The sequence below is a fragment of the Nematostella vectensis genome, chromosome 3 (genome assembly GCF_932526225.1).
Source record: "Nematostella vectensis chromosome 3, jaNemVect1.1, whole genome shotgun sequence".
NCBI classification, from domain to species: Eukaryota; Metazoa; Cnidaria; class Anthozoa; order Actiniaria; family Edwardsiidae; genus Nematostella; species Nematostella vectensis.
The window spans coordinates 12,921,693-12,949,182 of NC_064036.1; the positions used below are offsets into that span (position 1 = coordinate 12,921,693).

Here is a 27,490-nt window from a genome sequence, read left to right on the forward strand (position 1 = left end):
TAGGACTAAACCTTTTTATTTTAATGACACGAAAATCACATCTTACAAATTCAAAATCAAATCTTTAAGGTTTCACAGTATTGTTACTGGCTGAAAGATCGGGTGCCATGTTCCTAACTACCACAGGCTATCCAATATCAGGCTCACATTGAGCGCACTAGAAGGAGAATGGGCATGAGCAGACTCATTAGCATCATGGGCTTGGTGGTGAGACCGCTGTTGCAGAGATCCTTGTCATTGCAGCAGGCCGCCACGCATTTGCCGTCACTTTTGTCGCATGTACTCTTGAATGTGTCGCATTGGGTCTGTTTGGCACATGATTTGGTGACCTAACAAATCAACAAAATCAATTATTAAACAATTATAATAATCAGCCCTCGATAACATGAACTATTTCGATTTCTATTGAAGATTTCAATTAAGGGAAGATCTATAATATTTTTCCTAGATGTTTTGGGGGTTTGTCGTCAATAAAAAAAGAAAATATATTGAGCTAAATAATCGTTTGTATATGAAGAAAACGTTTTGGGTGTCTGGTACCGAGGAATCTTAGTTTCTTTTCAGATACTTTCTCCATTGACTAAAGATGGTCACAGTCACAGTTTTTTTTTTTTTTCGTGCCTCCCCCCCCCCCCTTCCGAACTTGTGATGCCAAACCCTGCTAATTGCTGTAAAAACATCGGACCGGTATATCAGGTTGAGTGCGCGAGGTTCTTACCGCGTCTCCTGTCTTGACCTTCAAGCAGTATTTGTAGCTTTCGCCAGCCACAGAGCAGTCCACTTCATTCTTGTTGCAGTTGGCCTTTTCGTCAGTGCACACGTAGCACTTGATGGAATATGCTGAAACACATTGTTTTCTCGTTTGAAAACAAATTTCAAGCAATTCTAAGCTATGCGCCAGTGGTGGGTCAAGGGGACTATACATAATCACGAGGCATACTTGAAAATAGAATATCAAAAGATAGAATAGAATATCATGTCATGCATACACGCCTGGCGTGTTTCAATGGAAATACCCCATACGATGGTGAAAAGTAAATCGTGTTTTTTTATCACTTCAGCAGGTCGACATGACCGAAAAACATGACATGACACTTCAAATAAGCCCATTTGACATCTAATAAGGCGGAACATTTCTCTAAGTAGTGGTGAGTAATAACAAAAATATCAAATGCGACATTGCTGCGACTTTTTGTAAAGTGATATTGAAATTTCAGCTTTTCCTCTAGCCTGTGTACAGACCTCCGTAATTAGTTCTGTATACAGGCTACTTTTCCTCCCATTTGTTTTCTTCTTTTTACAGACTTTACAGGCTAAGGCATATTAATTGACTTTGAGAGAGGGGCATAAAGTTAAACCAAGTCAAGCGTGGCCCCCTACAGCCGATTGTTGAAGTTTCGATTCTTGAAACGGGCTTTGAACTTTCGAATGGAATCTTTCTGTTCGTCGCGTGCTGTATGAACTCTACAAATAGGCCAAAATAGTTAGAGGAGAATACTAACTCTGGTTTAACTGTAAGGGATAATTGAACAATTTCGGAAAAGTTCGTGAAAAGTTCTCATTTCACATTTATCTAGCCCTCCAGCGTTACACATAAAAAAGTATATAAAGTAATTTGCATCTCTGCAAGTGAAACTCCGACCACCCTTTATTTTGACTGAACCAGACCCGACAAAACCTAGATTTTCGTTAGGGTTTTGGGGGAACTAGCCGGCTTTGAAATTTTCACCTGGTGTCAGCGATAATTTATTTGCCGCATCAACTTTCTCCTCTGGAAAGAAAGTAACTGTTCGGGTTGAAATTTCACCAGGTACCGGGGAGGCTAAAAGCTCGTGTAGGCCGAAAATTTCCGGGTTTCGCCGGGTTTGTTACAGAGGGGTGTCTAAAGTCCTTTTAACTTATGTTTTCGTGCTTATCCAAGGTTGAAAACCTAATTCTGCAGTCTACTCACCCGCTGGAAGCACGGCAAGAAGGGCAAGGCAAAGGACAGCAAACTTCATGTTGGCAAAGGAGTAGCTCAATCTGAAAGCGGTGATGTTGACTCGACCGTGTGCTTCAGTAGAATAATGAATTTTACTTTCACTCAGCCCCATTTGACTGCCAATCATGAAAGACAGGGCGGAAAGTAGTTTGTGAGGTGTCCGATAGAAAGGGAGGGGTGGGGGGCGTTGAGCTGAAAAGCTGAACCTGGCTAGCGAGTTTGATTTATCGAGGGGCCACATGTAGACTGTATGTATATCTTCGAAAGGAAAATTCGAGTTATTGAGGGTTCAAATTATCAGGATTCAAATGTAGGGAGAAATGCTATACGAGTAAAGCAAGACTTTACCAAACATTCTCCCCTCCCCTGCTCCTTCCGTACTCTTCTGGTATCATATGCGTCATTGATTGGGGTGGGGCTTATACAAGACGAGTCTCTACATGTTGTTTTGATTGCGCTTTTAACATTCGATATGGAATGCGGAATATCGTGATCCAGCTATGTTTCGTTAATGCTCAGAGCTAATGATTTATATGATTTGGAACTAGTTCTGAGAAACTGAGAAATAATATGACGCAAGGAAGTTAGAGGGACTAAGTCCTTTTTGGACTAAATTTCAAAAGTAGCAAGTCGAATGTAGAAAGTACAAAGAGTTCAAAAGAGAAAGTCAAAAGAGAAATCGTATAGATTAGTGTAAATGAGGTGAGACATACTAATCTGAACTGAATCTGAAATGAAATAACAATTATTTGTTATTCTCGAAGCCATTTTTGGTTCATATTGTAAAGAGACTGACAAGTTAATACATAAGCATTCACCAGTGATGAATAAACACCACGAACGGACAACTAATAAAACTAGACCCTGCGCGCAGGGTTGACTGGAATACCTGAGATCTGCAATTTGTTTGGGCCCTGTGTTGTGACATGTATGACAAAGATGCTACTGCCCAACAACTTCGGACATAATAAAATATCTGTATAATCTTGTTTTTTTTATTGTAAATGCCATATCACAACACTGATTGGGGCAAGAAAGGTACGAAGCATCATCTCTTGAGGTTGGACTTGAGAGGTGTGCTCCATTTAAGTAGATGGGGCTGATTGTCCTATCTTTTGCAGTGTAAAAATCTAACAAATACTTTCCGCGCAGCAGCAGAGATAGCACCGAAATAAAATTCAGGAAAAACGAAAATGTGTTTGAAAATTATTGTTAAATATTTCTTAAACATTTTTTTGGTTCACTGCCCACAATGTGCTATCATTTAGGGGTAAATTTATTTTAACACACAAAGTGAGCCATATTGTATTAACAATATAATTTAGATTTAATTTATTATTTCATTTATTTTAGTGCAAAGTAAACAATAATATCTATTTATGCTATCATATTGTTTTAACATTTCTATTTTTAAGTAAATGAGAGGGCTATAGAATATCCAGACTTGAAATTATATCATATACATATCAACAACAGCACTAAAAAGACAACAAAATGCTCTAGATTTTATTGAAAGTGTTCCATAAATTTAAAATTACATTTAATGAGGGATAAAGTTATTTTAGAAATAAACACAAATTTTCTAAAGGAAGGACCAAAATACAAAAAAAAAATATATAAGTAAGCATTAAAATACCAAAATAATTTTTATAGTTTTACATATCTTACATATGGGAATTCATATATTAGCTAAGTTAGCAAATTAACTTACTAGTACTAGTAAATGAAATTGGGGGCGAGAAAGTTTAGTGGTATTATTTTGAAATTTTATAGAAAAAAACATACTAGTAAACAAAATTTCGGGGCGAGAAAGCAATCTGACAACTCGCCCCGAGATATGGTTTACTAAGTATAATAATAACTATACTATTAAATGAAATTACGGGGCGTAAAGCAAAAACGACAACACGCCCCGAGATTTGGTTTACTAGTAGTAAGTAATTATAATACCGATAAATTACGGGGCGTAAAGCAAAAACGAAAACACGCCCCGAGATTTGGGTTACTAGTAGTAACTAATTATAATACTTATAAATTACGGGGCGTAAAGCAAAAACGACAACTCGCCCCGAGATTTGGTTTACTAGTAATAAGTAATTATAATACCGTAGAAATTACGAGGCGTAAAGCAAAAACGACAACTCGCCCCGATATTTGGTTTACTATTAATAAGTAATTATAATACCGAGAAATAATTGGGCGTAAAGCAAAAACGATAATTCGCCCCGAGATTTGGTTTACTAGTACCAAGAAATTACGGTGTGTAAAGGAAAAACGACAACACGCCCCGAGGTTTGGTTTATTCACGGGAATTAGGATAATTTGTCAGCGATTTCTCTATAAAATAAACAAAAATGAATCCCCAATTTATGTTGAATAATGAACTCAGCTAATAAAATATTTCTAACCTTATAATCCGAAAGGTCTCCAGTCTTTTGAGTTAGCGAAACCCTTTTTAGTTTCCTCTCGTTCCATTTCTATTTCTCTTGTCTAAAAACCCTAGGGATCGTTGTTTTCACTCGAAACATTTGAACGGTACTGTGTAACCATAGCCTCTTTAGGCCCGAGCCCGAGCCCTCTCAGAACCTAACTTCGTATTTAGGTTCTATATAAAATAAGAAGGGAGTGAAACAACGCTCGGTTCTATTGTTCGAAAACCTGCCTAGTTACGGCCAATGATGTGATGTTGGTATGAGACATGATTGATTGACAGCTCACCTTCTCTTTGAACTGATCTCGCCGCCGACACACACCCAGTCATGCGACAAGTGCTGGGATCGGGGCTTCTTTTTAAAATGTTTCTACGGACCCAGAACCGTATCCAGGGGGGTTGAGGAGGGGGGGCTGCAGGGGCGTGCGAACGCATCCCCCTATAACGGCCGAAAGTCCACTTTTGGTTCTCAGTAGACGTGCTATTTGTAGACAAAACTCAAAATCATAAGCTAGATCACTCTGGTATTAGCCAAATCTGGCAATAAACGTCCCGTGGAGATACTGCAAAGGCAAAAAAAGTCCCTTTTTGTTCTTTCCGAGGTGGTTAGATTTTTATCAGAAAACTCTCTCCCTCCCTCCCCCCCAAGAAAAATCCTGGGTACGGGCCTGCTTCTTCATACAAAAAGTTAAATGACAGGAGATGGTCAGCTTATAATTTGATTTGCTCTATCCCCCTTCTCCACTTCGCCATTAATAAAAACGCTTTGCCCTCTGCCGATAACTTGCAGAATTTTCTGTTTTCTTGTTACTAGTAAACCAAATCTCGGGGCGTGTTGTCGTTTTTGCTTTACGCCCCGTAATTTCTTGGTACTAATAAACCAAATCTCGGGGCGTGTTGTCATTTTTGCTTTACGCCCAGTAATTTCTTGGTACTAGTAAACCAAATCTCGGGGCGAGTTGTCGTTTTTGCTTTACGCCCTGTCATTTATCGGTATTATAATTACTTAGTACTAGTAAACCAAATCTCGGGGCGAGTTGTCGTTTTTGCTTTACGCCCCGTAATTTATCGGTATTATAATTACTTAGTACTAGTAAACCAAATCTCGGGGCGAGTTGTCGTTTTTGCTTTACGCCCCGTCATTTCTCGGTATTATAATTAACTTAATAGTATAGTTAATATTATACTAGTAAACCAAATGTCGGGGCGAGTTGTCAGATTTCTTTCTCGCCCCGAAATTTTGTTTACTAGTATGTTTTTTCTATAAAATTTTAAAGTTCTATAGAACTTCATAATAATACCACTTTCTCGCCCCCAATTTCATTTACTAGTACTAGTATGTTAATTTGCTAACTTAGCTAATATATGAATTCCCGTCGCGATGTAAGGTAGTCACTTCTTTGGGATTCATTCATAACGATTTGATTTTCATAAATAAGCTTCAAAATACTTTACTTCCACTTCAAAATAGATACAAAAAAGTAATAAAGGTATATAGGTAAACCTTCCATTTCGCAGTTATGTCAAAAACATAATTGCAAAACCCAACCTCGGTATATAGGTAAACCATTCATTTCGCAGTTATGTCAAAAACATAATTGTAAAACCCAACCTCGGTATATAGGTAAACCTTTCATTTCGCAGTTATGTCAAAAACATAATTGCAAAACCCAACCTCGGTATATAAGTGTTTTCTATATTTTGCAATATTTTTTTCCCTAAACCTTCCATTTCGCAGTTATGTCAAAATCATAATTGCGAAACCCAACCTCGGTATATAAGTGTTTTCTATATTTTGCAATATTTTTTCCCTGAGAAACATAATTGCAAAATGCTATGATCCCCTATAGAAGAAGTTAAAACTGCGGAATTTGCAAATGTGTTTTATCCCCGTGTCTCGGGTCTTGATCGGGTCGCAAATGGAAAAACGAGTAAATGAAGCAAAATCAATCCAACTTGAGATGATTTTGCACAATTACTTGGTAGAGAGTGGGACTATGGTAATATATGCAATAATAAAATCGCGAGTCTGGCCTTCAACTGCACAAATAACATGGATCTGGGAGCTGGACTCTCAAAATCAAACATGGCGGCCATGGCACAGTTTTAAATTATGCAGACGGGATCGAGCAGGAAATAAAAAGTTGCATTTTATGACTGGGCTACTACAGGTAACGTTAATCGATAATTTTCCTGGTAATACTTTAAGTTTATGTTTTATCAACAATGTTATTGAACTTTCACATTCCCGCTGATTTTAAACATCATGTCATGCTGTACATTTTAACTTTCGCATTTATAGAGTGAAGGTCAACGAAAGTTTTTTTTTTTGTTCGCTGCTCTGGAAGTAAAAATATCAAAGCGACATGGTTAGATTATAAAGCACACGAAATTCCTGCCTTTTCCACTAGGAGCTAAGGTGGGGTTTTGTTCCCGAAGCGCGATTCCATCTAAGCCTTTTGTCCGTAGGAATCCCGATGTCATCTATAATATCATCCGAAAACTCACTATAGAGCTGGTTTACAGAATGAGTTATTTAATACAAGCAATTTTTGTGATTTTAGAAATAATCTTATGAAAATACATTAACGTTGAATGAAGTATTAACTAAGACGTCGCTTGAGAAGCAATATAACGGAATTACGATAACGTCGGACGTCGTGCCATTACCGCTTATCAAGATACCATGATGTAAGAGAACGAATCCCCCGTATTAGGGTATGTTCCAGTGATGTCGTCCGTGAAATCTATTTTTAGAACAAGCAGTTATTTTTAGATACGCATCTGATTGGTTAGCGCTCACGTTTCCTAGCAACATGAGTCAAACGCGCGATCACATCTTGAACGATGTGAACCGGCAAAGGCTGTTATGGAAATCGTTTTGAACAAAAATACCTCCTTTTTTACGATGCGAACGATTTGAAAATGATCTTCCATAGAGTAAGCTGGATCCAATCAACCGTTTCTCGGGCATTTAAAACATTGAAATGCATAGAGTGCGGGATTTTAGGCTCGGGGATCAACTTCCCCAATCAAAGTTTCAATTATTTATCTAACATTTTAACACTAGATAACTTACCAGACACCAGGACACCACCCTACGAGTAGCATTGTGATCATGAGCTACAAGGAGCAGCTAAAAGGATAAAAACAGGTAGCGAACGAAGTAAAGAAGTGCAAATAGTGCAGAGGGAAAAGTTTGTTGTGAAAATGTACTAATTCGAGGTGCCCATAACCAAATACGGCGCGACGAACCATATATGGATGCTATGATTGACAAGCTCGTGCAATCTAAAAATAGATTTCAAGGACGACATCGTGGGCCACGGGGATTTCTTCTCTTATATCATGGTCTCTTGCGCCTATCAATTAAAGGGGTACTTGCACGGTGAAAGAAGTGATTTTAGTGTTATTTCGGTGACAGTGTGAAGAGGGCCTGAAGATTTTGTGCGTGTGTAAATTAAAGAGTGCGGTGTGCGTGTTTTTATTTCTCTCATTTTGGTTATACTGTGTTGAATTTCCGTATATAGATGTCATGCCCTTATTTGTAATGTGTCTACATTTGTGTGATTTCTGCATGTTCTGGAATAAATTTAGTTCTGTCCCAGCGCTCGTGTCTTAAAGCTGTTTCTGTCTTTGTAATTTTCCGAGCCATCCGCCGAACCAACTTTTTCCACACATTTCAGTCACATTTCGGCAATCTCAAAAACAGTGAAAGTCTTTCGGAATAATTAAAATAACTATTACCCAGGTTTACTGAACGACATTTGATCTTTCAGATAACAATATTCTGGTTTGAACGCCTCCCATCGAGCGCATGGAAATTGATTGAAAATAGTACTTAGGTTTTGGAAGAGGCTGTATCTTTAATTAGAACTTGAAATTGCATAAAAAAACCCAACAAGATCCTTTGCATAAAGTCCAATTTACGGAGAATTGTTTCATTTCTATTTACTACGAAGTAATCAGGAAGATTTTACGTGGTTTTGTTGCACACTTTTACGTATTCTATTAAACTTTTTAGAAGAAAATTTTTCCCTTAAACGAAGTAAAGAGAGAAGGGTGCGGCTATGGTATGAAAAGCTTACTTTGATTTTACGTATAGTTAATGTTTAATGTAGAGATTTTGAATCTACGCTTTTTAGCAATATAATGATTTAAGATGGGTGGGGTGTTCTTGATAGAGCTAGAGAATTCAGAAAGGGTAGCTTAGTCTCACAAAATCCCCTCAGTGGGGAGAAAAAAAGGGGGGGTCTTCTAAAGCTTGAAAACTACACACCGGCTTAGAGGGTCCGAGTTAAACCAAAAATCTAATTAAGTTCACACAGCTCCACAAAACTCTAATTTAGTTCACACAGGCTGGTCACCTGTGTATGGTGCCAGTCAAAAAACCGGTCACTACTTAAGAAAGCTCTATCTTCGTCTTTATTACAATGTGGGCAGCGCCACGACTACTTATTTGCAGTATCAACGTTTATATATCAATTTTTTTAAACGAGCTAAATCTAAGACAATGGGGACATTTTGAGGCTGTGACTTGAAATCAGCTATGCTATGACATTATTCTTTTTTTTTCATGAGCAAAGTAAACAAAGTCGTACCCCTTGAGTGCAGTACCATGTATCTACCTGTTTCACCCTGCCCTTGAATGGATCGCTTCTCTTGTACTGTTTTGAAACTTAGCTGTCACAATACAATCAAAACCGTCAATCAGCGTGATCATACACTGACTTTGATTATTTTGCTTCTATTTCAATGTCTCCTAAACCCACGTTATTGTGTGCTGGTATAAAGGTAAGTGAAAAGACGGTATTTCCTCCGAGGCTGTAGAGTTTTGAACACTGATAGACTCTTTTTAACTTTTGATTTGCCAAGTTTTATCACAATTCTGTTTGTAAGAGATTCAAAGGTCGACAAGGGCCGGTAAGGGTTATAGAAATAACTATAAGAAAACAAAGGACCAATCTTTATTTTAACTAAATGTAGTTACATGCAGGTTTTTACGCTTTGTGATACTAGTTAAATGAAAGTCTTTCACTTGAGAAACAATTTACAATGTTCATTGTAAAAAAAGCTTTTCAATATAGCACGCATTGCTTATCCACGTTCTTGGAAGTTCATTGACGCCGTGGAATGGTGTGACATGCCATCTTTTTTCTTCTTTATTATTATTTTTTTTTGGGGGGGGAGGGGGAGCGAGACGACCAATCCTTGGCCCTAATTTAAAGCAACAGCGTCAATGAGTGATGTGATAATTGAATGGATCGTTTTAATTAAAATGCTTTCTTACGTTACAATTTATTTTTTCTGGAGCGCGCAAGCTGACTCCAACTCCAAGCGTCAGTACTTCTTGTCCAATCAAAGCGCACGATCTACGTTGTATAAATTTTATATTAAGGGTCTGTGCAACCCTTTCCCTGGTTTAGTTTGAAGGCTCAATTTATACTTTCAAAGTGAAATTGTAAAGCGTTTAGTAAACAGCTTCGTGCTAGGTCATTTCTGAATTTTTCTTACGATTATCTCCGTACATAAACCAGGGGTGGATCCAGAAGTTTAAAAAAGGGGGGAGCCGAAGCAAAAGTTTCAAGAAAGTACTTATTGTTCTTTCGTATATTTCCTCATATTTCTTGTTATTTTTGAGCCAAATGTCTGAAAATGGGGGGGGGACCCCTCGCCCCCCCCCCTCCTCAGAAGTCTGTCTGATGTTACATTCGCTATGAAAGTATTAAATAGTTTCAAGAAGTGCAGTGGAGGGGGGAGGGGGGAGGGGGGAGGAGGGTCAAGGGGGAGCCCCTGGAGATTGTGCCCCCGGAACCCCCTGTATACGAAGTCCTTAAATTATTGTCTCTGAATGTTTATGTCATTTGTTACCGTTACCAGTATCTAACCCTTTCAGAGACATCATGTATGATGTTGCCTGGATCACATTGCTGCTCGCACTAACAATTGGGCAAATCAGTGAGTGCCAGACCAAATGATTTGATACAAATACATTACATGTAGCAGTGGGCTTTCAGCTTGATAACAGTATCTCCTTAATGACAGTGGTCGAATCTGTTTCCTATCCATAGGCCATACACAAGCAGCAGGGCTTGCAGGTAAAAAAAAAACACATAAAAAAATATTTTATACTTAAAGCTGCATTGTCACCAGTTTACTTCCGGTCGATTACGTAACAATCTCCAACGATTTTTAACGCGAAAAATATTTCAAAATATTGAAAGCAGTGTGTTTATTGAAAGTTTTTTTGAGGATGTGATTAAAAATTTAGAGCGGATGGCTTGTTTAATATCTCGGATTTTAATAGATTCTTTTGTCTTTTAACGGTTGAGGTTTCCGTCGGACCTCCGGAAGTAAAGTGGTGACAATGCGGCTTTAATAAGCTATTATACGATCAGAAGCCTTGATGTCTAAATAAAATAATACAGGAATTCTGTTACTTTCCATATGAAAGTCCAAGCATATTTAAAGCAGGCAGGCAATAATGGGCATGCCACCATCAACAAAGTTTTTTACCAACAATGTGCCCGTATTTACACTGAAAAAAAAAAACAACTAAATTAGTTTTACTGACAATATCCTTCGTATCAACCTCCGTATCAGGCTCAATAGACAGTGGAGATTTTGACTAAACGCAAAAAGTCGAATTATAAACAAAACAAAATCAATGGCAAGGAAAATGTATATTATTTATTAATTCAGCTAACTCAGAGAAGATTTCGTGGTTTTTGTTTCCGCCTTTTGAACCAGGAATAAATCCATTGGTAGACATTAAAACCCTTTTTGGTCAAGGTTAATTTACCCGATGCGTCTACCCATAGCTACGTATCTGCGAACGTTTTTGTCATTCAATAAGTACCATACTTAAAAACATGTTTAGAATGTCCTGGAATCACCCTAAAGAGAATGGGCTGCTTCAAAGACAAGAAACAACCACGAGCACTTCCCAAGATGTTGCTCACGGATCGGGACCCAACAGACAAGGTGTCCAGTGGTATCACAATCGATTGGAAGAACTGGGACGACTATCTAAAGGGTTTTATTTGTAGATGTGCGAAGTCGGCCATCTCAGAGGGTTATAACTTCATGGGTCTGCAGTTCTACGGTATGATTTAGCGTGATGCAAAAGAAATTCCAATATTGTTATTGATTTCTTGACCTTCGTTATGGTACCAATAGCTTTTGATAAATTTAATCAAATATTTAAGGTTTCTGTGTCCTTTTAGGGCCTTTGAGTTAACCTTGTTACGACCCATTCTTAAAAGTATATAATTACCTGAAAGTGACAGAGCTTTTGTTTTAACTCTACAATTTTAAAGAGACAAATTTTCCTTATTCCCAGTACCCAGAGTAACGTAGGAAGGAAAAGAAGGAGGTCTTTCTGAGAGAGTAGTGGGTAGAAAGGGGGAAGTGAGGGGGGGGGGGGGGGGGGGTGGGGGTGAGTACCTCTCTTTTGTCTAGCTATCCGCCTGTTTCCGCCGCGAAGCCGCGAAGCCGCAAAGCCGCGAAGTCACTGCATTCCGAATCTTTTACAAATTACATTCAACCCTAAAAGTGCAGTTATCGCTTTAGTTAATGACTTTATTCTTTCATGCATATACATTATGCATCAGTATTTAAAAAAAATACATTGTACATTTAGGTGTGAAGCACAATTTTTTCGTCTAAATAAGCGTCCAAAGCGTTTAAACTATTATTTGTGATTATGTTTCTTTTCTATGTAGGTGAATGCTGGTCGGGACCAAACCCTGCACAGTATAAACGACACGGCGCATCATCTGACTGCATCACGTATGCGTATAAACCTTGCACAGGTGGTGACTGCATCGGCAAAAAGAGCACGAACTATGTATACGGCGTACAAGCAAGAGGTATTTTAACCTATCTTAAATATCTTAATTGTACCATACTAAAAGTTAGTAGAATTGCTCAGGGAGGACATTTTTAAAGACTGAACGTAAGATTGCTGTGTAAGGAAAATAAATGCGTCAAACACCGCAAGATATTATGAATTGCTAGCGCGGCTAAAATATTGCTCAAGTATGCGAACACTCAAGCTCACTTTTGTCAGGACCATTCGGGGGCTCTGGCGCCAGACGCGTTTACACTAGGATTTTAGCATTAACAGCGATGCTAGCCAGAACTCAAAGGTGAAAATTAGCATCTAAAGCCCCTCGCATAACAAGTTCCTAAAAGAAACTGTTCGAGCTTTTCAAAAGTTTTTCAAAACTCCATTTGTGTGCTCATTTGATATCCACAGGTTCTTCACCAACGAATAAGCCCACTGAAACAGAGACTTTACCCACAACACTTCCTACAACCCCTACCCCCACAAAACGCCCCAGTCCCTCTCCCACGGGAACTGGTACTCCAACAAGGAAACCTGAGCCTACTCTTAGCCCAACCAGAATGCTCAGCGGTCTGCTGTGTAAGTGCACGACGTATAGCTAAGGCATTTCTCTTGATGTGAAGCTTTTCTCTTGATTTAGCTTTCTTTGTTAATAGTTAAATCAAATAGTCAGTTGATAAAACACCTTTGTCACCCAAACTCAGAATGTGCCTTTACAAAGGGGGCTAGAGTTTTCAGATACTGTTATGTTGTACCTCATCGGGACGTGTGATGGCGCCCATAAGTGTATCAAATCGAATCTGTACGTTATATTCTATTTCACTATTTTCCTCCTTTTTTACTGTTTCTCAGGTCAATCGTTTGTTGTAAGTCTGTGTACTCGACAAGACACTTCAGGAATGGAGCAGCCTTGTGACCTATGTGGACTGGTAAGAAAAAAAACGCGTTTTTCAAAAGCTACACAGATCGTTATCCCAATAATAGCCTAAGCGTTCATAAACATTTAAAAACTCTTTAACAATGCATTGATCCCTTTTTACAGATAAGGAATATTTACACAGGGTACCCGTGCTTTAGGAGTGTCGAAATAATTGGGACCAGGTAACTTTTTACTCTGAAAAAATACGTAGCTCTTCCTTGTTAAATAACTATTTTCTTTAAGATTAATAGTATGTAAGTAACAGGTAGTAAATATGTTTCTCTTTTTTTAATTATTTTATTTGCAAATTCTCAAGGCTTGACAGGACTGTCTTAGTGCTCTACCATCAAGTACTAAAATGCTTTTCATAACCTCTCAGATTGACTCCAACTCATACAATCACCAACATGTTAGTCCAGTTCTCCTGTGTTGGCCGTCATCTTCAGGTCCTTGAAAGAGTGCTTCGGGATAAAAACGTCCAAGCGAGTAAGCTCATTGCACACACCCCATCCCTCCTTACACACACCCCTCCCCCCTTGACTTCACTGCCTCCCTCAGTTGCTCCATCCCCCTCCCTCCTTACACACACCCCTCCATCCTTGACCCCACTGCCTCCCTCAGTTGCTCCATCCCCCTCCCTCCTTACACACACCCCCTCCCTCCTTACACACTCCCCTCCATCCTTGACCCCACTGCCTCCCTCAGTTGCTCCATCCCCCTCCCTCCTTACACACACCCCTCCATCCTTGACCCCACTGCCTCCCTCAGTTGCTCCATCCCCCTCCATCCTTACACACACCCCTCCATCCTTACACACACCCATTCCCCCTTGACCCCACTGCCTCCCTCAGTTGCTCCATCCTCCTCCCTCCTTACACACACCCCTCCCTCCTTTCACACACCCCTCCATCCTTGACCCCACTGCCTCCCTCAGTTGCTCCATCCCCCACCTTCTTACACACACCCCTCCATCCTTGACCCCACTGCCTCCCTCAGTTGCTCCATCCCTTTCCCTCCTTACACACTCCCCTCCATCCTTGACCCCACTGCCTCCCTCAGTTGCTCCATCCCCCACCTCCTTACACACACCCCTCCATCCTTGACCCCACTGCCTCCCTCAGTTGCTCCATCCCCCTCCATCCTTACACACACCCCTCCATCCTTGACCCTACTGCCTCCCTCAGTTGCTCCATCCCTTTCCCTCCTTACACACACCCCCTCCCTCCTTACACGCTCCCCTCCATCCTTGACCCCACTGCCTCCCTCAGTTGCTCCATCCCCCTTCCTCCTTACACACACCCCTCCATCCTTGACCCCACTGCCTCCCTCAGTTGCTCCATCCCTTTCCCTCCTTACACACTCCCCTCCATCCTTGACCCCACTGCCTCCCTCAGTTGCTCCATCCCCCTACCTCCTTACACACACCCCTCCATCTTTGACCCCACTGCCTCCCTCAGTTGCTCCATCCCCTCCCCTCCTTACACACACCCCCTCCCTCCTTACACACTCCCCTCCATCCTCGACCCCACTGCCTCCCTCAGTTGCTCCATCCCCTCCCCTCCTTACACACACCCCCTCCCTCCTTACACACACCCCTCCCCCCTTGACCCCACTGCCTCCCTCAGTTGCTCCATCCTCCTCCCTCCTTACACACACCCCCTCCCTCCTTACACACACCCCTCCATCCTTGACCCCACTGCCTCCCTCAGTTGCTCCATCCCCCACCTCCTTACACACACCCCTCCCCCCTTGACCCCACTGCCTCCCCCAGTTGCTCCATCCCCATCCCTCCTTACACACACCCCTCCATCCTTGACCCCACTGCCTCCCTCAGTTGCTCCATCCCCCTCCCTCCTTACACACACCCCTTCCCCCTTGACCTCACTGCCTCCCTTAGTTGCTCCATCCCCCACCTCCTTACACACACCCCTCCATCCTTGACCCCACTGCCTCCCTCAGTTGCTCCATCCCTTTCCCTCCTTACACACACCCCCTCCCTCCTTACACGCTCCCCTCCATCCTTGACCCCACTGCCTCCCTCAGTTGCTCCATCCCCCTCCATCCTTTCACACACCCCTCCATCCTTGACCCCACTGCCTCCCTCAGTTGCTCCATCCCTTTCCCTCCTTACACACACCCCTCCATCCTTGACCCCACTGCCTCCCTCAGTTGCTCCATCCCCCTCCCTCCTTACACACACCCCCTCCCTCCTTACACACTCCCCTCCATCCTTGACCCCACTGCCTCCCTCAGTTGCTCCATCCCCCTCCCTCCTTACACACACCCCTCCATCCTTGACCCCACTGCCTCCCTCAGTTGCTCCATCCCCCTCCATCCTTACACACACCCCTCCATCCTTACACACACCCATTCCCCCTTGACCCCACTGCCTCCCTCAGTTGCTCCATCCTCCTCCCTCCTTACACACACCCCTCCCTCCTTTCACACACCCCTCCATCCTTGACCCCACTGCCTCCCTCAGTTGCTCCATCCCCCACCTTCTTACACACACCCCTCCATCCTTGACCCCACTGCCTCCCTCAGTTGCTCCATCCCTTTCCCTCCTTACACACTCCCCTCCATCCTTGACCCCACTGCCTCCCTCAGTTGCTTCATCCCCCACCTCCTTACACACACCCCTCCATCCTTGACCCCACTGCCTCCCTCAGTTGCTCCATCCCTTTCCATCCTTACACACACCCCCTCCCTCCTTACACGCTCCCCTCCATCCTTGACCCCACTGCCTCCCTCAGTTGCTCCATCCCCCTCCATCCTTTCACACACCCCTCCATCCTTGACCCCACTGCCTCCCTCAGTTGCTCCATCCCTTTCCCTCCTTACACACACCCCTCCATCCTTGACCCCACTGCCTCCCTCAGTTGCTCCATCCCCCTCCCTCCTTACACACACCCCCTCCCTCCTTACACACTCCCCTCCATCCTTGACCCCACTGCCTCCCTCAGTTGCTCCATCCCCCTCCCTCCTTACACACACCCCTCCATCCTTGACCCCACTGCCTCCCTCAGTTGCTCCATCCCCCTCCATCCTTACACACACCCCTCCATCCTTACACACACCCATTCCCCCTTGACCCCACTGCCTCCCTCAGTTGCTCCATCCTCCTCCCTCCTTACACACACCCCTCCCTCCTTTCACACACCCCTCCATCCTTGACCCCACTGCCTCCCTCAGTTGCTCCATCCCCCACCTTCTTACACACACCCCTCCATCCTTGACCCCACTGCCTCCCTCAGTTGCTCCATCCCTTTCCCTCCTTACACACTCCCCTCCATCCTTGACCCCACTGCCTCCCTCAGTTGCTTCATCCCCCACCTCCTTACACACACCCCTCCATCCTTGACCCCACTGCCTCCCTCAGTTGCTCCATCCCCCTCCATCCTTACACACACCCCTCCATCCTTGACCCCACTGCCTCCCTCAGTTGCTCCATCCCTTTCCCTCCTTACACACACCCCCTCCCTCCTTACACGCTCCCCTCCATCCTTGACCCCACTGCCTCCCTCAGTTGCTCCATCCCCCACCTCCTTACACACACCCCTCCATCCTTGACCCCACTGCCTCCCTCAGTTGCTCCATCCCCCTCCCTCCTTACACACACCCCTCCATCCTTGACCCCACTGCCTCCCTCAGTTGCTCCATCCCCTCCCCTCCTTACACACACCCCCTCCCTCCTTACACACACCCCTCCATCCTTGACCCCACTGCCTCCCTCAGTTGCTCCATCCCTCTCCCTCCTTACACACACCCCTCCCACCTTGACCCCACTGCCTCCCTCAGTTGTTCCTTCCCCCACCTCCTTACACACACCCCTCCATACTTGACCCCACTGCCTCCCTCAGTTGCTCCATCCCCCTCCCTACTTACACACACCCCTCCATCCTTGACCCCACTGCCTCCCTCAGTTGCTCCATCCCCCTCCCTACTTACACACACCCCTCCATTCTTGACCCCACTGCCTCCCTCAGTTGCTCCATCCCCCTCCCTACTTACACACACCCCTCCATCCTTGACCCCACTGCCTCCCTCAGTTGCTCCATCCCCCTCCCTACTTACACACACCCCTCCATTCTTGACCCACTGCCTCCCTCAGTTGCTCCATCCCCCTCCCTACTTACACACACCCCTCCATTCTTGACCCACTGCCTCCCTCAGTTGCTCCATCCCCCTCCCTACTTACACACACCCCTCCATTCTTGCCCCACTGCCTCTCTCAGTTGCTCCATCCCCCTCCCTACTTACACACACCCCTCCATTCTTGCCCCACTGCCTCTCTCAGTTGCTCCATCCCCCTCCCTACTTACACACACCCCTCCATTCTTGACCCACTGCCTCCCTCAGTTGCTCCATCCCCCTCCCTCCTTACACACACCCCTCCATACTTGACCCCACTGCCTCCCTCAGTTGCTCCATCCGCCTCCCTCCTTACACACACCCCTTCCCCCTTGACCCCACTGCCTCCCTCAGTTGCACCAGCCACCACCTCCTTACACACACCCCTCCATCCTTGACCCCACAGCCTCCCTCAGTTGCTCCATCCCCCTCCCACCTTACACACACCCCCTCCATCCTTGACCCCACTGCCTCCCTCAGTTGCTCCATCCCCCTCCCTACTTACACACACCCCCTCCATCCTTGACCCCACTGCCTCCCTCAGTTGCTCCATCCCCCTCCCTACTTACACACACCCCTCCATCCTTGACCCCACTGCCTCCCTCAGTTGCTCCATCCCCCTCCCTACTTACACACACCCCTCCATTCTTGCCCCACTGCCTCCCTCAGTTGCTCCATCCCCCTCCCTACTTACACACACCCCTCCATTCTTGCCCCACTGCCTCCCTCAGTTGCTCCATCCCCCTCCCTACTTACACACACCCCTCCATCCTTGACCCCACTGCCTCCCTCAGTTGCTCCATCCCCCTCCCTACTTACACACACCCCTCCATTCTTGCCCCACTGCCTCCCTCAGTTGCTCCATCCCCCTCCCTACTTACACACACCCCTCCATCCTTGACCCCACTGCCTCCCTCAGTTGCTCCATCCCCCTCCCTACTTACACACACCCCTCCATTCTTGCCCCACTGCCTCTCTCAGTTGCTCCATCCCCCTCCCTACTTACACACACCCCTCCATTCTTGCCCCACTGCCTCTCTCTCTTCTTAAGCCCAAAAGATGTCAGCACTAGAATACCCTTTAGTTTTGTTGTCTTTTTACCAAGACAAAGCACCCGTTTAAAAACCATGGATACCATTTCTTTCTGGATGAATAGTTTCGTATCCTTAAAACACACTATTTTAACTTTTCCAGGCTGCTTCAATTGTCCTCCAAAGATAAATGTCGTTCTAGCTACCCCATCACCTTGCCAACAGCCTCTGTTTTCATGTCCGATGTCCTGTCAATCACCTATGCAAGCTCCTCCTATTCCACCGATGCCCTTGATGTCTACTTGTCATTTGATGCCCTGGATACCGGGTACTGGCGCCATGGTAACGGGTACTGGCGCCATGGTAACGGGAGGTGTTGCTCCTGGGGTTTGTCCCCAGCCCGGGTGTCCGGCAATATGCACACCAAGATGCAAAAAGTCCTGTTGTAGTTCGCGGTCTTAGAGACCGTACAAAGGTGTCAGGTAACTCGCGGTCAACGAGAATACAAAATTCTTTTCACTGAGTCTCTCGATGTTTTCAAAATCATCTCTGGGACTGATAACGCTTTTTTTTAGATCATACAATTAGTTGTTTTGGTCTTTTTTTAATAATGACAAATGTACCATCAAACTTTAAACTATCATTTTTTTTTAACAAACGGCAAAAAATTCAAAATACTATTGTTTTGAATTACAAGAGGGTTTCGGTACAGGCCCATATTTCTGTACTTTTGTATTGGTAGCATTGAATTAGGATAAACTAATGGGTATATTGAACGAACATTAAAAATCATCTCCGCGCACCCACTCTCAACCCCACACACACACTAGTTGCGATGTTTGTTGGAGGATGGCATGTTTTGCGGAAGCGTTATCCCCTTATTATTAAACACAGCCCACTCTTGCCTTCCAGACACCAATCTGCGGCGAGACCGAGATAAAAACAAATACATCTCCCGTTATTACGAACTTTTATGGTAATAAAAAATCCCGTGGATTTCTGTAATAATAGCGAAAATGGACTGATTTTTTTTATATAAAATAACACCATTGATGATGCGTCCTTTCAGCGTAGGCCCTGTTAGTAATCCAGTTTCTTTTGTGGCGTCTATTTAAAGGGCGATACTTTGGGGGCGTTTATCCGGCTGTTGAAGTGAGGTATGATAAATAAGACATGAAATATTTACTCGTTAGTCATGTTCGAATGAAATTTTTAACAGTTACCTATCTTCACAAAATCTAAACAGAATTATCAAACTAAGTGCAGTGTTTGCTACGTTTTATAGATTGTCACAAGTTTTACTAGCACTTACACCAGGTTGTTTTAGACATTAAAAAAGGAAAGCGTTGATCGATATGACACACTACCCCCCCCCCCCCCCCCCAATCCCTTCTACAAAGTCAAATTTGCACCTGGCACAAAGACTGGTCGAATATCCGGAGCAATTGTGCGATGGCGCATTAGTGAAAGGCAACCGTCGACCCACTGAGACCACCAAAAATATAGTGTATGGCAGCCGCTGACTGCTTTTGCCAGTAAAATATAAGGGAGCTATGATAATTTGCGCTTACCTACGTCAGACTTCAAGATAATTTCTTATCTTACGAAATATCAAACTGGAAAAGACGCGATAACATCTTAAATATCCTCCCTTTAGAATATTGGTAAAGGACGATTATTTACCCAGGGGAAAAATAATTGGGAGAAACATGCGAACCAAAGTGAGGGTCGTGAAGGCTTGCGAATATATACATGTAAGACGTGGAACATTCTAGATCTTACGCATATATTGCAGATATCTAGTGTAGGACAATAATTATGTGGAATACACGACGTACTCTTCTTGTTCCCTATTTGATTGAAATTGGTAAAGATTCGATGCATATTTCGCATCTTCGTAGCGTCTTCACTAGGTATATGCTGGTTTATATTAGTACTCCAAAAACTGGAAATCGGCTCTGCCAAATTTTCGTCTTTAATAAGACTTCTTCAGGGCAGAAGTCTGCCCTGAAGAAGTCTTATTAAAGACGAAAATTTGGCAGAGTCGATTTCCAGTTTTTGGAGTATTAATTCATTGTTCTGGTACGAGATCGCGACAGTTTGGGCTTTTTGATTCTACTGGTTTATATTAGGGTATTTTGGCATATTCGTATAAAACGTTAAGACGCGGGAATATTTACTACAAGAGGAATACCCATGGAAGGCAGAGGTAGGCAGGTAGGTATAGATCGGGGTTATATTGAGGACACTCGAACAAAATAACACTTTTAGGCCCCTCAGACTGATCTTGCCACTGATTGGTTGCTAACTAAAGAATGCAGAAAAAACGTCTGAAAAGGGTCCTTAATGCAAATCCGCCCTTGAAGTATTTTTGTTTTTGGGAATGCTCGACTTTTTGCCTTGCATCCCCTATTACAGAGCCATACCCTAACTTGTTCCCTCCTACGCACGTAAGGCCAAAACTCACACCGAATTCCTTCTCATTAAAACCATAACTAATTCCATTAATGTTATTTACTTACTCTGAAAGTACTTGATTTTTCTAAAACCTGATTTGCCGCTCTTATCAATTTCCCAGTTGAAAAAAATTCCTGCGGACAAAAAAGCAATAAAATAAAAGACGGTCTTGGAGTTTTGACAAGTGCTAAAAGCATCTTCATTTACGCTAAAAAATGTTCGACTAATGAACTCAGGAATTGATTAGTTTTAGTCCTAAACATGGAAAGTATCCCACTTATTTCCTACGAGAAACTTCTGAGTTATACGCCGTCAATTATATCAATCATATGATTTACAAGAAGACGCGTTAAAAATTAAGGTGCTCGATATTGATTAAGTACAAGGAAATATCTGTGCTTAATTAGTGCTTCAGCTAAACTAACATATTGCTTTACGCCAAATGCCCTTATTCCAAAAACGTTTGTTGAATTATACTGTTTAAAAATCAAAGATGTTACTTCCCAATTTCTTGAGTGTTTCCTCCTAATTCTAATCTTTCAGTCGTCAACTTGAGGATTTACAATAAAAGGTGATAGGTTACGGTTGGTTTCAGGCAACCTTAAAAAACTGCTGACAGTTCACAAGATAGTCATATTTTGATATATTCATTTTCCTTGTCATTTCCACGCGGTAAATGTCAACTTATAATGGTATTGGTAGCCAATGCGGTGGCCGATTCAATTTTTGATAGTTCTAGATTTACCATTTTTAATTTAACATTTCAATAAGAGGTGAACACGATTTCTTTCACACTCATTATCCGTGTTACATGCCTTATCTGGTGTAGCCATTAAAATTTAATAACAATCGTCAATTGATATTTGAATGCTGAAAAAAGGGGACGCCCTCCACCTCGGTTTACCTTAACATGAGATCATTAAATCGAAGAAACAAATTACTGAGAGCAATGAGTAATTTCTTCAAGCCACATTACTATTTTGATGCAATTGCGAAAAGTGTGCAAGTTTTTGCACGATATCTATCATCTATTCACTGAAACATTACCATGAAAACACCGCGCTCGTGGAATCTGTCCTCTAAATCACATCGTGCGGGGAAAATACTGTTAGCTACTGTTTGCGGCTTTTTAATGACTCAAGATGTTTATAATTTGTTTCCACGAGAGGCCATGCCGAACGCGGGAAAATTCAGCCCCCACAAGAACGCGCATGCTCAGAAAAGGCCATCTTCGCAGTGCACACAAGATTATATAGGTCGCGCTTGGGGTAGCGTGGTCAAAACCTCCCAAACTCGCTTTTTGGCTTAAGCTGACAGCAAGAAAAGAATACACTGAATGAGACTTGGAAAAACTAGATACCACCATTAGATGAGGTAAGAAAACAGTAGAATGCAATCGGCTCTCGGATCCCAATTATCGAATCGTCAATCCGGCTGTTCAATTCTTGCAATCTATTTTCGTGAACAATTTGATTTTTTCGCAAAATTTTACATTCGTTTTATTTCATACTATTTCGATCCAAGTCCTCGGCTAAGCCTAGCATTTGTATTTCATAGCTTTATACCTTAAACACAAAATAAATAGAGATAATTAACATGCAATCAGACTTGGATATCACTTCTACATGCAGTTTGTGGATAAAAGATAGTTTTTTACTTCGTCAACGCTAGCAAATTTTCATTTTGCTTATTTTAAACTCTTACAAAAGGATCGGCCACGGGTTTACTCTCAAATATCGAATTTGTGTTTTTATTAATAGTCCAAATAAATGTTACTGCAAACCGCAGTATAACGCGTATATGTTGTATCGTGTCCTTGCTCATGTGTGAAAATATTTTCGTTTAAAATCAAAATTTAAGAATTCTCAATTTTCGATAATTTCTCCTCCCACACATTTGTGATTTGATTTTAATGTTTTTAACCATCTGTCCCGTTTAATGGTTCGACTTATGCGTGGAGTATTGGAATCATTTTTGTTTCAATAGAGGCACTGCCATCAAAAAGATAAAATTGGGGGAGACGATAACAGATATTGATGAGAACCGCCGAGGAATGATAAATGGTTAAAGAAAATCCCTGAGCATCTGTCGAAGCGAAAATAAACGAACTAAAAGAAAAGTACTGAGTGAATGAAATGCATTTTCTCCTTGGCGTTTATTGTAAAAATTAGAATTATTTGATGAAAAGATAAACACTTATGACTGGAAAATCAACGAAATCGAAAAGCAAATAAATAAATAAAATAGGTGGAGGCTGCATTGTGACGATTAAATGATAGTTTAATATTTAATGTAAAGTTTTTTGGGCTTATAGCATGCGTGGATTTATTTATTCAAAACAAATGACTGTTGTTTTTCTTCAGAATAATGATGACACCATTCAAGGTGGTTGTCGTAGTAACGGTTGTCATGGTCGTCATTAGTAATGCTTTACGTGAAGACGAGGCAAGACGTATAGAAAAACAGGCCCTCATTTTCAAATTCTTGGAAGGTGAGGCCTATCTTGTTGCTATCATTTTAATCATTTGTTTGCTTGCTTGCTTCTTACTTTTGTCTGTTTGTTGTTGTTTTTTTAGGTCTAGGCTATCAAATAGTGAGATTTTTGTTTGTAACTGTTGTTTGCGCACTTATATGTTGTTTGTTTGCTTGCTTGCTTGTTATCTTTTGTTTGCTTGCTTGTATTTTTTTGTTTGCTTGCTTGTATTTTTTTGTTTATTTGCTTGCTTGTTTGCTTTTGTTTTATGATCATAGAAGTGGCTAGTGTGTTCGTCAATTATCAAAATTGAACAGTGGTATTGATTATATTATTGCACTATTTGAAATAATTAATACAGGTTTACATAATGGGCTCTACAGTTTAGATAAGATTAATAAAACAAAATTTGGCTATGAGATTTAGTGTGCGAAGTGACCAAAGGAGCAGTAGTTTACGAGTGGCGCGCAAAAAAGCTAGAGAAGGAAAGGGGTCGGGAAAAATATCCCGAAACCCGAAAGCAGTAATTTCCTAATTAACCCATACTGGAGAGACGGTTAGCAGGCTAGGCTAAACACAAAGAAAACTGCTCTTGTACCTTTTGTATCTCTCTAGATCTGGAACAAAAATTGAAGCTGGAGCAAGCACAGGAACGCCAATACAATGCACAAAAAAAACAAATAAAATTAAAACGAATGCAAGACAAGTCAACTGATCTAGAAGATGAGCTAAATAGCTTAAGCGATGAAAATAAGATTATTGAAATAGAGCCAGACGCCACAACAGTAAAAAAAGAGGAGAAGCGAGCCTGCCGAAACGAGATATCCGGCAGTCGATGCCAACTTCTACGATGGTTTGGGAACGGTTGTAAAAGCGCAAAAATGCGAAAACAGTGCAAGGCTACCTGTGGTTATTGCTGATGCGCAAGGCCTACTTACCAAGGCCTCAAAAGTCTTGTATCATCAGTGATACTGTCTCTTTTTAGAGGATGTAATAACATGAATAAAATTAGCCTATTTGTAGGCTTTGATAGTTTTTCCGGCACGAAAACCCCGAAAACATACCACGGCCGCCATCTTGGATAACGCGCTCCTCAGGGGGAGGGGGGAAAAATGCGAACTTCGTGCGGGGTTTTCGTGCCGGAAAAACTATTAAAGCCTACAAGTAGGCTAGAATAAAATATTTCCTGGGCCACTCCAGCCAAACTCTAAAGACACGCGGCAAGTTCATACTGCTGCAACAAGCTGAAGAGACCCCATCTTTACGTGAATCAACAAAATGGAAATAGCGACCATTTTACCTAGGAACCAATCAGTGGCATCGGATATAGCTACCGGCTGCATCAGTATGACGCGCAATTTCATGTTTTAGTAACGTGGGCTTGTCCGCCACAATAGTTTGTCGTTTGCGCGTGCGTGTTTATAAGTCCCGGATGTCCCCTATGGAGGGGGTCTGAGGTATGACCCCCCACCCCTCTGGAATTTCCAACCTCTCTGTAACTACACATTTAGCGATTGTGAGATAGGCAAGGAGTGCCTTAGATTGACTGTTATGGAAAGCAGTCTCCAAATTTTCTATACATCCTTTCTATACAGAAATTCCTTTCAATAAAAATTGATTCAATTGTCCAAAAATGACTGCCAAACCCCGGCAAGGCATCGCAACATGGACAATATACACGTGTGCACTTCTTTAAGTAAAAAAACGTCCTAACAAAGGTGAATTAAAGTAAAATACACAACAACAAGATAGTGAGTTGCATTTATCTATTTATTTCAGCGTTAACTGAGTGTATTGAGTCATTACTGTCGCTGCTTCATCTTACAAGCGTATCCAGCGCCCCAGCCCTGCACGCTCTTGCAGAAGGTGTTGTTCCAGGTCCCCTGGGGGCGCGAACTGCGTGAGGGGTCCACGTACATAAAGGTGCATTCCTCTTCTGCGTAGTTCGGCTCTCCCTTGGCCCAGTGTGTAAAGCTAGTCTCGGCCCCAGTCACCCAGTAGAACGCGCCACCTCGGCCACGCCGACGGAACCCAACCCATACCTACAAGACAAAAAAACAACTTTTTAGTTCCTTTGTTATCATTCTAATGTGTATCATGCCTATTTTCGTAAAAAACTAGCCTATTTTTCAAAATTAAAAAAAAATAGTACCCAGGCTAACCTGGGAGAACCTAGGTTCTTATAAGCGGGTAAGTACTATCCATATTATACTTTTTTTTTTCTTCCCCAATCAGTCATATCAGCGCATATCCTAAACTCAACACCTCTCCCCACTCATCCCCCGTCACTCACACCTCATCCTTCACCCCCGTTCCCAAGGCCATACTCCATCCTTGTTCTCAGGGCCTCTCCCTCCCATCCTTGTTCTCATGGCCTCTCCCTCCCATTCATCCTTGTTCTCAGGGCCTCTCCCTCGCATCCATCCTTGTTCTCAGGGCCTCTCCCTCCCATCCATTTTCGTTCCCAGGGCCTTTCCCTCCCATCCATCCTTGTTCTCAGGGCCTCTCCCTCCCATCCATCCTTGTTCCCAGGGCCTCTCCCACCCATCCTTGTTCTCAGGGCCTCTTCCTCCTGCATCCTCCTTGTTCTTAGGGCCTCTCCCTCCCATCCATCCTTGTTCCCATGGCCTCTCCCTCACATCCATCCTTGTTCTCAGGGCCTCTCCAACCCATCCTTGTTCACAGGGCCTCTTCCTGAGAAGGGAGAGGGTGTGCGTACAAGTCTGCTTCACATCAGCAATCCTATTATTTTCCTACTTGTTGTGGCGCAGGCTTTAATCCCTGCGCTAGCTTTAGAATCATATGGTTTTCCTCCTGGGACGAGATGTCTACTATATCTGCGCCGTCCTCCTGGCACCTCGCACGTGCCCCATCAAAAGACATAATGGTGCTGACAGCCTTATAGCAAGAGGTCTTGTAGGCGGTCCATCCCGAGGGACATTCCTCGCGACTCACTGAAAGATAATTGAAAAACTCAGGATAAAAAACATAGTACACATTTCCTGTTTATCCCTAAAGAAGTAAAGATGGAAACAATTATAGAAAACACCAAATAAATTACTACAAGCATAAAGCAATACTTACTGCACATGTGTTGCAGATCGTTCAGTTTATTGTCCAATACGGCAAGCTTCTGTAAAATCTCGTCCCTCTCGGAACCACCACAGCATTCAGCGTGCGCTAGAAGGAAACAAAATGAGTTACGACTTAGATGTTACTGGGAAGGCAGCCTCTAGGCGCTAGTCTCTAATTGTGCGGGAAGCAAAATCAAAGGGATCGGTAGGCCAGAACGGTATCAAAACCCGTAACCCCCAATCTAGATCTCGTGGTCTTTACCTTGCCAGCTCCAAGGTGAAAACCGCGAGCTCGAAATTGCGCTAGGCTTTACCTCCAAAGTAGCTACTATTTAGCAGTAAAACAATTGTTGACCATTGTGTTGCCACGCTAGTAAGACAACTACAATTTTGACAAAAAATTCCCAATAAAATCTGTCGAAATCTCTAGAAAAAATCTAACACACAAGTTTTTGGCTAAACAAGGCTCAGCGAAATTTCAGAGAGAAAATATCAGGGCAACTAAATTGAAGCAAAAACAATTTGGAACAGAGGAGTTTGCTACCTCCCTTCAGACACTAAATGGTCGATGCCTTTGCTGGCATCAAGGATTCTAGCTAAGACTGAGAGAACATGCTAGAAAATTCTCTGGGTTATTTTTTATGACCATTGCTTCGTTGAGATTCAGTCACTGCAGCCGCCTCTTATCTTCCCCATAATTATCCCGGGGGGAAGACTCCGATAAAAACAGATGGGGGTGATCGTCGGCAAAATCAATTTTAACCCTAAGGGAGGGCACTTTGGAAAAAAGGAAAACATTCCCCTAGGAATAGCAGTTGGTCGAATGTTATTCCCCAAGAGATAGCAAAATCGGAAAAATCCGATTGGCAGTTGGTCGAAATTTTATACCCTAAAAGATGTGACTGGAGAGTCCCCCTCCCCAGGATAATACCTTGAGAGGCAGCCAAGGCGATCAGCAAAACGGCTACGGGTACCATATTGTCTGTGAGGGTATATAAAGCCACCTGTAAAACGAGAATTAGGAACTGATCAAATGAACCGAGGCTAAGAATGACGACTCACATGTCTTACCATTCGTAGAGTCAGTGAATCAAGGTAGTTGGCTGGTGGAGTGGAGGTGAATTTATACTCGGGCAATTCTTAT

The 27,490-nt window shown here is 42.8% G+C and overlaps 4 protein-coding genes and 1 long non-coding RNA gene across 5 annotated transcripts; 3 read left to right on the top strand and 2 right to left on the bottom strand.

Moving 5' to 3' along the window:
- Positions 1-2,107, bottom strand: LOC5518644. Its single transcript, XM_032363372.2, has 3 exons — positions 1,952-2,107; positions 719-840; positions 1-329 (listed from the first exon to the last, which is right to left on the bottom strand). Exons 1-3 carry the CDS (start codon positions 2,091-2,093, stop codon positions 144-146), a joined length of 450 nt encoding a protein of 149 aa, XP_032219263.2. The 5' UTR covers positions 2,094-2,107; the 3' UTR covers positions 1-143.
- Positions 1,061-3,175, top strand: LOC116602179. Its single transcript, XR_004290309.2, has 2 exons — positions 1,061-1,148; positions 1,922-3,175. It is a non-coding gene; the product is annotated as an uncharacterized LOC116602179 (long non-coding RNA).
- A 5,912-nt stretch (positions 3,176-9,087) lies between these two features.
- LOC5518648 lies at positions 9,088-19,118 on the top strand. The gene is made up of 10 exons (XM_032363346.2): positions 9,088-9,206; positions 10,309-10,370; positions 10,484-10,510; positions 11,293-11,517; positions 12,137-12,283; positions 12,673-12,840; positions 13,114-13,190; positions 13,304-13,362; positions 13,560-13,666; positions 18,506-19,118. The coding sequence occupies exons 2-10, from the start codon at positions 10,316-10,318 to the stop codon at positions 18,802-18,804; spliced, it is 1,164 nt and encodes a 387-aa protein (XP_032219237.1). The 5' UTR covers positions 9,088-9,206; positions 10,309-10,315; the 3' UTR covers positions 18,805-19,118.
- A 2,666-nt stretch (positions 19,119-21,784) lies between these two features.
- Positions 21,785-25,019, top strand: LOC116602199 (ecotropic viral integration site 5 protein homolog). Its single transcript, XM_032363451.2, has 3 exons — positions 21,785-22,173; positions 23,163-23,290; positions 23,888-25,019. The coding sequence occupies exons 1-3, from the start codon at positions 22,169-22,171 to the stop codon at positions 24,190-24,192; spliced, it is 438 nt and encodes a 145-aa protein (XP_032219342.2). The 5' UTR covers positions 21,785-22,168; the 3' UTR covers positions 24,193-25,019.
- A 5-nt stretch (positions 25,020-25,024) lies between these two features.
- On the bottom strand, positions 25,025-27,490 carry LOC5518654 (alpha-N-acetylgalactosamine-specific lectin). The gene is made up of 5 exons (XM_032363450.2): positions 27,418-27,490; positions 27,278-27,350; positions 26,357-26,452; positions 26,030-26,226; positions 25,025-25,314 (listed from the first exon to the last, which is right to left on the bottom strand). Exons 1-5 carry the CDS (start codon positions 27,418-27,420, stop codon positions 25,075-25,077), a joined length of 609 nt encoding a protein of 202 aa, XP_032219341.1. The 5' UTR covers positions 27,421-27,490; the 3' UTR covers positions 25,025-25,074.

Coding starts and splice junctions, on each gene's coding strand:
- LOC5518644 (XM_032363372.2), bottom strand. CDS start 2,093: ATGGGGCTGAGTGAAAGTAAAATTCATTATTCTACTGAAGCACACGGT. Junction 841..1,951: donor TCTTGCCGTGCTTCCAGCGG/GTGAGTAGACTG, acceptor AATGTGTTTCAG/CATATTCCATCAAGTGCTAC. Junction 330..718: donor AGGTCAAGACAGGAGACGCG/GTAAGAACCTCG, acceptor TTGATTTGTTAG/GTCACCAAATCATGTGCCAA.
- LOC5518648 (XM_032363346.2), top strand. CDS start 10,316: ATGTATGATGTTGCCTGGATCACATTGCTGCTCGCACTAACAATTGGG. Junction 12,284..12,672: donor ATACGGCGTACAAGCAAGAG/GTATTTTAACCT, acceptor TGATATCCACAG/GTTCTTCACCAACGAATAAG. Junction 13,363..13,559: donor GTCGAAATAATTGGGACCAG/GTAACTTTTTAC, acceptor ATAACCTCTCAG/ATTGACTCCAACTCATACAA.
- LOC116602199 (XM_032363451.2), top strand. Junction 23,291..23,887: donor CATTTTCAAATTCTTGGAAG/GTGAGGCCTATC, acceptor GTATCTCTCTAG/ATCTGGAACAAAAATTGAAG.
- LOC5518654 (XM_032363450.2), bottom strand. Junction 26,453..27,277: donor CGCCTTGGCTGCCTCTCAAG/GTATTATCCTGG, acceptor GTTTCCTTCTAG/CGCACGCTGAATGCTGTGGT. Junction 26,227..26,356: donor CGATCTGCAACACATGTGCA/GTAAGTATTGCT, acceptor ATTATCTTTCAG/TGAGTCGCGAGGAATGTCCC.